At 50.0% G+C, this 11,830-nt stretch overlaps 1 protein-coding gene across 1 annotated transcript; it reads right to left on the bottom strand.

Moving 5' to 3' along the window:
- Nucleotides 1–1,347: 1,347 nt before the first annotated feature.
- Nucleotides 1,348–11,555, bottom strand: DRG2 (developmentally regulated GTP binding protein 2). The gene is made up of 13 exons (XM_030484475.1): nucleotides 11,410–11,555; nucleotides 9,886–10,046; nucleotides 9,095–9,184; nucleotides 7,932–7,992; nucleotides 6,906–6,996; nucleotides 6,455–6,527; nucleotides 6,215–6,305; nucleotides 5,922–6,019; nucleotides 5,230–5,306; nucleotides 4,739–4,827; nucleotides 3,349–3,407; nucleotides 2,866–2,919; nucleotides 1,348–2,778 (listed from the first exon to the last, which is right to left on the bottom strand). The coding sequence occupies exons 1-13, from the start codon at nucleotides 11,471–11,473 to the stop codon at nucleotides 2,692–2,694; spliced, it is 1,095 nt and encodes a 364-aa protein (XP_030340335.1). The 5' UTR covers nucleotides 11,474–11,555; the 3' UTR covers nucleotides 1,348–2,691.
- Nucleotides 11,556–11,830: the final 275 nt, after the last annotated feature.

Below are 11,830 nucleotides of genomic sequence, written 5' to 3'. Positions count from 1 at the left end.
TGAGGCGCTGGCCCAGGGTGCCCAGAGAAGCTGTGGCTGCCCCATCCCTGGCAGTGTTCAAGGCCAGGTTGGACACAGGGGCTTGGAGCAACCTGCTCTAGTGGAAGGTGTCCCTGCCCGTGGCAGGGTTTGGAACTGGATGAGCTTTAAGCTCCCTTCAACACAAACCATTCTATTCTACCCAACCACCCCCCATCCTCCCACCAGAACCTGCCTTTCCCCAAACACACTCAGTGAGGATGCTCCGAGCATCCCTCAAACCTAAAAAAGGTTCTGGCCAATTCCATAAACCTCAGGAGGCTCCAGAACAATCCTAATGCTGCACAGATTCCCCCCTCCCCTTGTCCTTTGGATCTTGCTTTCTCAGGATTCAGAGAGATCATCAACCAAACCTGCACCCGACTGCAATGTTGGCAGCTTTTAACGTTAGCGCAGAACAATTAGGGAAGCCGTCTGGAAAAGTGAAGGCTGCAATTAAATGTGTCTTCAAATACAGCCATAAACTGGCTTGCGAGAAGCTACTCTTACTAAAAAAAGAAGTTAGCTTCTTCTGCCTTCACTATTTTTACCGCATCCCCATTCCAAATTTAATCATTTAACATGAGTTCATCTCTAACAGGATAAAATGCCCAATTTCCTAAAGGAAAACTAATTAGACAGAGGGGTTTTAATGATGGCACACTGGATTAGTCATTTTGACACCCAAACACAGCAGGCACTAACCAAGGACAGGTTCTAGCAGGTAATAGTGAGCATTTCAGCCTCACACAAGTATCTTCCCAACTCCACACTCTACGTGGCCTCAGGATGGAGCCCTCAGTGGGTCTTGTTGCCCACTGATGTGCCAGGGCTTGGAGCGAAAAGTCAGAAACTTGGGGATGAAATGAAACCAAAAGAAGTCTTTGTGTGGGTAACTCTGTGCAACCTTGATGGGAAATGTGAAGGGCAAGTTAATGCGCTGGAACAGCATCCCACCTGACTGACACAGGGAAGCTCCTGCTTTCCACACCAGCTCAGGCGGGATGCGGCTAATTTGGAGCTCATTCTCCACTTGCTGCCTCTGTGACCTGGATTTGCTCTTGCAGCCCAGCTGTGAACAAAGCCAGGAGCAGGGAAGGGAACTCACAGAGCTCAAAGTCACCTTCTTAGCTTGGGTATTGTGTATAACACCTATTTATCTCCCAACACTCCTCAGCAAGTGCCCTCCAGCCTCAGAGCATTCTTGCAGCCGCTTCACACTCCAGTCCCTGCTACAACCTCATCCAGGATTCCTCAGGTGGCCAAAGGTAAAGCAGAGAGTTAGAAAACCCCCCAAACCATCTGCCCATTGCAGGCAGACACCCACAGTTCACATGAAATAGCAACTTTTATTTCCTCAAATAAAATAATCCTTCCATTTCTGCTCGATCAGTGTGTTAGGGGTGGGGAGGAGCACAAAGGAGAGGGAAGGAGCCCTGCTCAGACAAGTTTGCCATCAGACCTGTCCTCACAGTTAAGGATCCACATCACACCGAACCCTTTTTCTTCCATGAAAGAAAATAAAAACTATTGGCAACTCTTGATCCCAGAAGGAAAGAGCTGTTCTCTATCAGGCACTCTCAATTGTTTAGCATCAGTATTGAAGGAAAAAAGCATGATTAGAAAAATCCCAGATTTCTGATGAAAAACAGCCAGACAAGCAACGACGGTTACAGGGCTGGGGTGAAAACCATGGCACAGGGTGAAACCCACGGCATGGGGTGGTACTTGGAGCTCAAAGAGCTGTTACTGCAATTTAGGGGCATGACTGAGAAAGGAGGAGATCCCCAGCAAGATTCTTGAGGCCTAATGGGCAGGATGAGCAAAGGACACAAGAGCAAAGGAGCTCCTCGATGAGCAATATGCCACAAGTGACTCCTCGCTGCGGAGCGTGGCTCTTTGATCGTACCCTGCTGCAGTTTGGCCAGGTTAATCATTCATTAGCAAAGTCCCATTCCTCATCTCTCTCAGTACCAGCTGGAGCAGGGTGTCCTACAAACCCTACTGCAGAGCTAAGGAGAGGCACAGAGCGCCACGTTTTCATGTTAACTGAGGTGGGACCATGATAAATTTACCAGGGGTTGTCTCAGATGCAGAGACCAAAGTCTCCAATGGTGAAAGCTGCAGAGACAATGATTCCAGTGAGCAGGGGAGGGAGAACTTCGTTTCTCTTTCAGATCAATGCTTAATCTAAGTGAATGGATAAGCAGCAAAGCATCAGCAATGTTCCCTCAGCCCTGGCTTGCCTGTCCCAAAGCACAGGGCCAGGTTTGTCCTCACAAACCCACTGGTTAAACAAGCCACATGCAGGTTAACACATGTATCCATGTGCAAACCCTGTCCCTACTAGGAGCAGGACACCACTACCTGTGGGAACTGTGGCCTAGAAGAAGTGGCTCTTATTTTTAGGAGACAATACTTCACCTGATGGAACCTCATCTTCCCCATCCCCACCTGCATGCACAGTAGAGTAGCCTCAGCTTTTGCCTTTCTCCAAGAGAAGGAGCTTCACAGAAGCCTTCTTGGCTGTGGAACACGTCTCCCCTTTCCTTTTTCTTTTTCTTTCTCTTTTTTTGTTAATTTCTTGTTTCTTTTTTTGTTTGGTTTCTTTTGCTTTTATGTGGTCAGTTCCAATTGTAGTGATTAAAGATGAGGCCAGGCACCAGCAACGAGTTACTTCTTTACGATCTGAATGACATCTTCGTGCTCCATCATATGGGTTAAGCCCACTCTTTGAGGGCTGTATTTTGTGCTTGTCCCCTTCAAAGCAAAAAGGGGAGAAGGGTTAGGTAGGAGAAGACCAGAGACACCAGAGGACGTGGATTTCATTTGCTGTTAAGCACTTACCCACACCAAGGCATATTTGAACTGGCTGGCTAACGACCTGTGGATCCGATGGCACTGCAAGACAGACAAACAGTGTGTGAGGCAGTTCAATGACACTACTTTGCCTTTACAAACAACTTGCTCAATACCCAGGAACTAAAAGGAACTCAACTCTATGGCAGAAATTACAACAGTGACTTTAGGAGCCAGTTAATGGCACTTGGAAGAATACAGAAGAGACACACAGGAATCACCAGCCCACATACAGCCCCATTCCACTGCTCCCATGTGCTTTTTCACTGGACTGCATTAAGTTGTCTTTTTTTAGCCTTACGTAGTAGCTAGGAAAGCAACCTGAGGCAGATGGAATCAGTAAAGGTAACAAAAGGAGAAGCCCAAGTGACACTGACACGTCCTGAGCTTTATGAAGCACAAATCATAGCAGGCTCCAAGAGGAAGCTGCCTTCTACAGACAAGGAAACATAAAAGATGCAGAGAAATTACCACGTGCTCCACAGAGGCCCCTTTCCGCAGAATAATGGCATCTGTAAAGTCTGGTCTCTCTGTGGAGAAGCAGGAGAGGGGGCAAGAAAAAGGATTTGATTTCCATCAAGTGTGTTCTAACATGCTGACACAACCTCACATCACTACTCCCAAATTCCTCCTCCCGTTACACTTGCCAGCTCCCAGACAAACAGGCATCTGGGTATTGAAAGCATCAAATCTGTTCTGTAGACATCCCATACCCACAAGTACAACTACTCAGGCCACATGGCCAACACCTTCCTCCCAACCTGCTCCAACTCCATTCCAAATACTTGATTTAGGACAAACAAAACCACCCAAGTCAAAACACACCCACTCAAGTAAAACCAAACTACTGCTGTTTTCTGTAAAATCCCCGAGATTTCATAGCTTAAGCAGCTCACTGAAAGTTCCTTCATCTCCCCACATCCACCCGAGTTCAGAAACAGCTGCTCCCAACCAAACAGGAACAAGAGGGGAGATTTAGATTGGATATAAGGCAGAAGTTCTTCCCTGTGAGGTGCTGAGCCCAGAGAAGCTGTGGCTGCCCCATCCCTGGCAGTGTTCAAGGCCAGGTTGGACACAGGGGCTTGGAGCAACCTGCTCTAGTGGAAGGTGTCCCTGCCTGTGGCAGGGGTTGGAACTGGATGAGCTTTAAGGATGCTTCCAACCCAAACCAGGCTGGGATTCTGTGAAGTTACAGATGTGCCTTCATCGCTGGGAGAAGCTGCAAGTGAATCATAAAGCAAAAGGAGGATCAAAGGCATGACTGAGCCTCAGGAGCTTGGTATGGGAATCACCAAACCTCTCACAAGAGACCTGTTCTAAGCAGTGGTAGGTGGAACAGTTCACCAGTGGCCACAATAAGGAAGAAAGCTGTGAACTTGCACACTTTATTTCCTTATATTATCACAGAATTATGGAATAGTTAGGGTTGGAAAGCACCTTAAGATCATCCAGTTCCAACCCCCTGTCATGGGCAGGGACACCTTCCACTAGATCATGTCCCCCAAGGCTCTGTCCAACCTGGCCTTGAACACTGCCAGAGATGGAGCATTTACCACTTCTTTGGGCAACCTGTGCAGTGTCTCACCACCCTCACAGTAAAGAACTTCTTCCTTATATCCAACCTAAACTTCCCGTTTTAGTTCAGCTCTTAGTGCAGACAGAACAGGATACACACATGGCTGGATCAGGTGGAACAGAAAGCATTGCCCAAGAGCTGAAAGCTGCTTAGGGAGAGCATAACTGCAGCATTTCCAAGACACATGAGACCATTGACAGCCTGGCACCCACCAGCAGCCTGTCTGCCTCGGACGAGCAATGACCCTTTGTGCCTTTCAAACCTGTTCAGCTAATAGTCACTTACGTCCTCGTTTCTTGGTGTAGATGCAGGTAAGTGCCAGGTATTCCCAGAGCTTCTCCAGCAAGTAATCCAGGTTCAGTTTCATACCACAGCTGCAAAACACCAGCAACATCTCCATGTTTATTGCTGTTGTGATTTAAGAGATCCAGAAGAACAAGGTGAAACATCTTACTAAAGGGTTAGGGGACAAAGGGAAAAGTCTTTTAAAGAGGCCAGTAAAGGAAAAAGCCCAAGGTGAAATAAATAAACAGAGCTTTCAGAAGGGTGAGCAGCTTTGGGGCAGCAAAGCCTCAATTAGATATATCAGCACTTCTAAGCCAGCTTAGACTGGCTTACTCTGGCCTGCAGACGGTGTGAAGAAGCCAAGCAGCCTGCCTCTCCAGGGAAAGGAAGCCTGGAAACAGCCCTTCCTTGGGAGAAGCTGGAGAAAGGGGTATGAAATGAACCAGCACACCATCTGGGCCAGCACACGAGGCAGTGTGACAGGCTCCTACCTGATTACAACACTGTGGGGCCGCCGAGCGAGACGATCCACTTCCTCCATAGATATCTGGTCAATCTTGTTATAAACCTAAGTCAAAGAAGAAACCACACACCCTTTAGGGAGTCAATTCAGCAATACTGCAAGGAAGTAAGACATGTACATGCAGGTATTACAAGGTAGTTCTAGCATCTGAAACAGAAACTCAGATCCGGTGAGCCACACGACAAGCCAAGGCTCTTGGTAAAGCAAACTGGTAAAACTCAGAAGCCTAAATGTAAGTTTGGGCCTTTTAAAGTTCATCCTTTGGGATGATTTGCAACATGTCCTCCAGTATCTTTGATTTCACTAGAGACCCAGTTGCTATCAGAGCCATTAAGTGACCTCTGGCACACGGGACCAGTAGGGAAAACCCAGGCACAGAGCTTGCAGCACAGGAAGGCTCTGTGCCATAGGAACAAACCCCATGGCACCAGCAGCTCCTCATGCTGCTCCACAGCAGGCAGCCACAAGAGGGCACAGGGAACACACACAGAGCACAGCCACGCATGGAAAGCTTATTAAAAGCTCCCTGGGGAGCTGTTTTCCACTTCTTAAATCCCAAATCATCCCTGCTTTAGGAACCAGGAAGATCCAGTGTTTCCTTCAGCAAAGGCTGGAGGTAAATGGTGTGGGGAGAAGTCAGGCTGCTGCTGAGATACTCACGTAGAGGCACGGCATGTAGACCCTGTTGCCTACAATCACATCAATGAACTCATCAGGAGAACAATCCTCTCTGAAGAGAACCTCAGCGTTGAAGATTTCTGAGGTGAACATTGTCAAGGCCCAAATCCCAACACATCCACACACCACTGAGAGCCAGAAGGCAAAGCCTGCTTGTGAAAGCTGGCTGTCAACCCAGCAAGCACCAAAGGCACTGCAAGGCTGTCCCACAGCAGGTACCACTGCATTCATGAGCTGCTGATGGCTTATGGGCCTCCTGTGTTAGGAAAGGATACTATATTCATGGAGGATGAGCTGCACCAGCTTCTCGGAGCACTGAGTCAACGTGACGGTTGAGTTGAAGGAGATACCTCCACCCTTCTTCAGCTGCAGGGAGGCAACAAAGCAGCTTAAGAACAGTGCAAAATCCACAGCCCTCCTTCAGTCTGTCCAACACGAGGGGCAGCACACAGGGAGCTTGGCTTTGAGTAGGCTGCCAGACACATCTGTGTTTGCAGCAGCCCACGAAACCTCACCTTGAAGTAGATATTTGGTTTGCTTTTGTTCAGCCGGATTCCTACAGATTCCAGTTCTTTCTCCAGCAAGGCCCTGCAGGAACACTGCATGTTAGTACCTGCGAGACTGAGCACGGTCAGGGGACACCCATCCTTTCCCTTTTTGACTATCACATTGATAGAGCCTTCCACTACAACCTAGAAACCAACAGCTAATACAGGACAGAGCCTATGGTGGAAATCTAGGTTGACATCCCTGTCTCCAAACAGGCATCCTGTGGGAACAACCCTTCAGCTGAGAAGCCCAAGCTGGTTAGCTAGCACACTTCTAACAGAGTACACACTCAATACCTTAAATACTGGTTCCCCAACACGCTGGGGACACAACACTTGATGGACCTGGCATGTTTTTTAGGAAGCCCTGAAACTGGCCAGCACCCCAGAGCTCCACAGCCCAGAAGCACACACTCACCTCTGCACTTCACCCTTCGTGGCATCCAGCATCATAATCACCACATCTGCTGTCCTGGCCACAGCTATTACCTGCCGACCTCTGCCCTTCCCTGAGGAGAGGAGATGGCCACATCAGCAAGAGAAACCAGCTACGAGTTCTGTGTCATTTGGGGACTCCAGCCCTGCACTGCTGCTTGGAAGCAAGGAAAAGGATCCTGCAGTGCTGCCCTGGCTGCAGTCAGCTGCTGGGGTGCCCCGAGCAAGTGTATCTGGTCCATCCATACTGTTATGTTTGTTACGTCCAGCACAAACCCTAACAAATACTCTTTGCTGCTGCTCCTCTGCCACAGGATACGGGAATTAGTGCGTGCAGAGCTACTGGAGTACAGCTGCATGGGTGGAAATGACATCTCTGACAGGAGGACACACACCCTCAGACACATGCTATGGCAGCAGCTCCAGATGTGGGCCCAGGGCCCTTGTGCAAAAGGGTTCAATGGATTTTCTGGTCCAAAAAGAGAGAGGCCTTATTAACCAGCCATGCTCCTCCAAGAAGAGACCATTAGGAGACTATCTGCAGTTTCCTAAGGCATCTTCTGACACGACCAGCCAAAGGGAACAATGACAAAACAGAGGGATAAAGCCAACACCCCCTCCCAGAATCAGGGGTCATGGGAGGACTGGGAAGAACTCAGTCAAAAGGGGTTACTGTTTAGCTGTGATTTCCCCCTCCGCCTCTCCAGCATCTTTCTTTAGACTTCCTCTGTAGCACAAAACAGATGAGCAAGATAACACTCGCACAAGAAGGTGAGAAGTGACTGCCTTGCTTTGGCTCCCACCTCCAGAAAAGCAGCTTTCTGCTACTTATAGAACCATACGTGGGCTCAGGGATAAAAATCGTGCCTCACATAAGATCAAGGACTCCTAAAATGTGGGAAGCCAACGTGGGAACTATTGGCCCAGGAAACCTGCTAATGTTTGAGGCACCTCAGGTACACTGCTGAGGGCAAAGCCCTGCTTGACATGACCACAGAGATCAGCCAACCTTGTGCTGCTCCTTCGATGATTCCAGGCAGATCCAGCAGCTGAATATTGGCTCCTTTGTACTGGAAAGGAAACAGAAGGGTGGGAAGTTGAAAGCCTTGTGCAGGGCACCTGAACTGCTTCGAAAGCCCCAAACATGTGGTGCAAAGCCTACAAAGCCTACAGAGAGTGGAAGTGAATGAGCCTGACAGAGCAGGACAGCTCTGCACAATGCTGATGGCTCTGTCTTGTCGAGGCAGCCTCCAGAGTGTTTCCTATGAAGCTGTGTCCAACACACCACATGATGTGGCATGTTAGGTCCTCACCTCCTAAAGCAACACATGATTGCAGCTGGATAAAGCATCAGGGAGAGGGGAAAGACTCCTTACTCTCTTGGTCTAATGAGGAAGCACAGTAACAAGCAAGTGCCACCACCTCTTACTGAGACAACTCAGAATTACTCAGATGTGTTGCAGGTCTTACAGCAGCAGGAAGCAATGGGAGGTTTTCATTCATCAGATCTGTGGGGGCACCAGCTTCCACGCTGCTACTGCAGCACAGCCCTCTTAGCAACTGCATTTGGATGTGTCACAATATTTGTGTTTGGGTTCACACCAATACAGTTGCTTTCATTATTTAACTCTGCTTTCAATTCTGACCCCGATTTTCTCATTACTCTTGAACGCTTTTCAGTTTGATGCCCTTTATCATTTGCTTTGCTGATGGATGCTTAGGCCCGTCGCTAATAAAACTCCTCAAGGACAGGAGGAGTTGTATTTTTCCTTCCAAAATTGATCACAGTACAGATTGCCTCTTTTAAAGCTTCATTAAAAACAAATCTGTCAAGGTTTCCAGCCATCTGGTCAATGCTGCCAATAGTGGGTATTAAAAATTCAGCTGAGAATTGTCGTGTTGCTCTGGTCAGTCAAACAGCAGCAGATGAAACCCCGCTCAGTCGATCCTGAGGACTTATGGAGCGATGGAAGTGCTAAATCAGCACTGCAGGTTGCACAAGACCTGCAAGCACTCAAGCCATCCTAGAGCTGAAAGCAGAAGTCAGCAGAGACCTTTGGCTATCACTGCTTCTTAGTGGCAGCACAAGCGTAACTGGTGCAAACAGACACATCTATGTGTCTGGGTTTCTTGCTACTACTACTATGCCCAAAGGAGGAGAATCCTACTCACTTCTATGACTCCCGGGATACATGTCAGGGTTGTGAACTCGTAAGATGCAGCTTCGCTGGCGGTTGAGGTCATTAAACTCAAAAACGTGGACTGAAAGGCAAGAGATGAGCATCACCAGAGAGACACCATCAAAAGCACCAGCAGATGTTCAGCAGAACAAGCAACACCAAAGGGCTCCTCAGCTCTTAGGAGTTGGGTTTTGCTCTTCCAGGCACAGGGACTAAAGCGGCGATGGGACAAGCAGTGCTTTCCTGAATGAGGGTAAATCATCAGGGAGTGTAGCGACAGGACAAGGGGTGATGGGTTTAAACTCAAACAGGGGCAGTTCAGGTTAGATATAAGGAAGAAGTTCTTTACTGTGAGGGTGGTGAGGCGCTGGAATGGGTCGCCCAAAGAAGTGGTAAATGCTCCATCCCTGGCAGTGTTCGAGGCCAGGTTGGACACAGGGGCTTGGAGCAACCTGCTCGAGTGGAAGGTGTCCCTGCCCGTGGCAGGGGGTTGGAGCTGGATGATCTTAAGGTCCTTTGCAACCCAAACCATTCCGGGATTCCATGATAAATCCCATGCTCCCACCTATTTTCTCTGCAGTGCTGTGGCTGGGCAAGACCAAGCTTAACACTGCTGCCACAGAGCACAAGATGAAGGAGGGTTTTCCCCAGCTCTAACCTTCAGCTCTCAGCATACAACAACCTCCCGTTAACACACGGCAAGAAAGTGAGAGATGAAAAGCTGACAAATATCTGCTTTAGACACTGCTAACCCAAACTGGGAACCCACAGGCACTCACTGACCTTACCCACGGAAGGAAAACCGATCAGTGCCACTCGGGCATCTCCAGATTTCATCACATCGAAGCCTTCTCCCTTAGCAGCCGAGGATTTGGAGGGTTCTAGCAACTGAGCTCTGTATTTTGCAAGCTTCGCCTTCAGCAGGCCAAGGTGATACTCAGTGGCTGGAAGAACACAAACACAACAACCGGTTGACACAAAGCGGCTGAGAATTCACTGCTAGAACCCTCCTAAAAAGCAACTCTGTGGTTCTTGGTCAAGGTCTTAACCACTGCCACACACAGGAGCTGTTCTGTAGCATTTGAAACACTGGGCATTGAGAGTAAACCTTTGTTAACCTGCCCACAAAGTCAGACTTGAGGGAAATAAGCAGCCAAAAAACCCCTCAGTAAAAGAAAGAAGCCAGAGGGAGAGCAGGGGCAGGAAGGAATGGGTGAGACACAGTTAAGGAGGGAGAGACCACAGGGGGAATGGCTGCTCATGGGCAAAGGCTCCTCCTTACACCCGGTATGTAAAGATGTAGGATTTCTTTTTTCTCTGCTTTTATCAATTTTTAAAGACATTTAACTTAGAGCTCATGTGTGTGAAAGTACTTTATGGGTTTATTCTTAGCAAAACCCGACAGATTTAGATTACATATTAGAAGGAAGCTCGTCCCTGTGAGGGTGCTGAGGCGCTGGCACAGGGTGCCCAGAGAAGCTGTGGCTGCCCCATCCCTGGCAGTGTTCAAGGCCAGGTTGGACACAGGGGCTTGGAGCAACCTGCTCTAGTGGAAGGTGTCCCTGCCCGTGGCAGGGGGTTGGAACTGGGTGATCTTAAGGTCCCTTCCAACCCAAACCAGTCTGGGATTCCATGAAAACACTTAAATTCACACCTGATACAGAAAAACAAAAGGCAGATCCTTTTGTAACAGAGAAGGGCATGAACACCAGGAGTTTATAGCTTTGTTTCTCCTTTCCTTATTCACCGCAGCAGCGAGGCTCAGAGCACCCGCCCTGATAGATCCCACGGGGGGCTCTGCTCCCTGGTCCCCAATTTAAGTTAAGGCGTTCCAACACCACCCCGGACCCGTCTGCACCAGCACCAGCAGCACTTGGGCTCCTCAGCCCAGCCCCGAGGAGAGCCGGGGGTAACACCGGGGGTAACACCGCGGCAATACCGGGGGTAACACCGGAGGTAACACCGGGGCAATAGCGGGGTAACACCGGGGGTAACACCGGGGTATCACCAGGGGTAATACCGAGGTAATACCGGGGGGACACCGGGGCAATACGAGGGGTAACACCAGAGTTAACACCGCGGTAATACCGGGGTAACACCGAGGGAAATACCGGGGGTAACACCGCAGCAATACCAGGGGCAATACCAGGGGTATACCGGGGCCCAGCGGCGGGGAAACAGCGGCTGCATGAGCGGCAGAACCCCGATTCCCCCCATACACCCTCCCCGCTCCTCCACCACCCCGATCCAGCCCTTCATACCCCGGCACCCCTTGTGCCCCCCATCCCCTCCCACCGCGCCCCGCACCTTTGTTCTTCTGCGTGCGGGCGATCTCCTTCTCGATCTCCGAGATCTTCTCCAGGATGCCCATGGCGGGGCCGGGCCCGCCGCGCTCCGCGGGGCCCGCACGCCGCGCTCCGGAACTGCCGCCGGGGCCGCCTTCAACGTCCGGGTTGAGGGAGGCTCGGCGGGCGGTGCTGTGCTGCCGCCGCGCCGCTCCGGCGCCGGCCCCGCCGCACGCCTTGTGCGTTCCGGGGGCGGGTATATCCCGGGGTAAGCGGGGACAGGGATGGGAGGTAATGGATGGGGATTATAGGGAAAGCGCTAAGGAAGCGGGCAGGATGTAGAGGGAACCACCCGGCTCCTTTAATTAAGGCAAAATCCTGCGTTTAAGGCAATTAGCCCATCCCTGGCAGTGTTCAACAAGGCCAGGTTGGACACAGGGGCT

Source organism: Strigops habroptila, chromosome 4 (genome assembly GCF_004027225.2).
Source record: "Strigops habroptila isolate Jane chromosome 4, bStrHab1.2.pri, whole genome shotgun sequence".
NCBI lineage: Eukaryota > Metazoa > Chordata > Aves > Psittaciformes > Psittacidae > Strigops > Strigops habroptila.
Note: the sequence above shows the minus strand (reverse complement) of the source record. Positions and strands in the feature narration are given on the sequence as shown.

Coding starts and splice junctions, on each gene's coding strand:
- DRG2 (XM_030484475.1), bottom strand. CDS start 11,473: ATGGGCATCCTGGAGAAGATCTCGGAGATCGAGAAGGAGATCGCCCGC. Junction 7,993..9,094: donor GTATCCCGGGAGTCATAGAA/GTGAGTAGGATT, acceptor TTTCCTTTCCAG/TACAAAGGAGCCAATATTCA. Junction 6,306..6,454: donor AACCAAATATCTACTTCAAG/GTGAGGTTTCGT, acceptor GCCTCCCTGCAG/CTGAAGAAGGGTGGAGGTAT.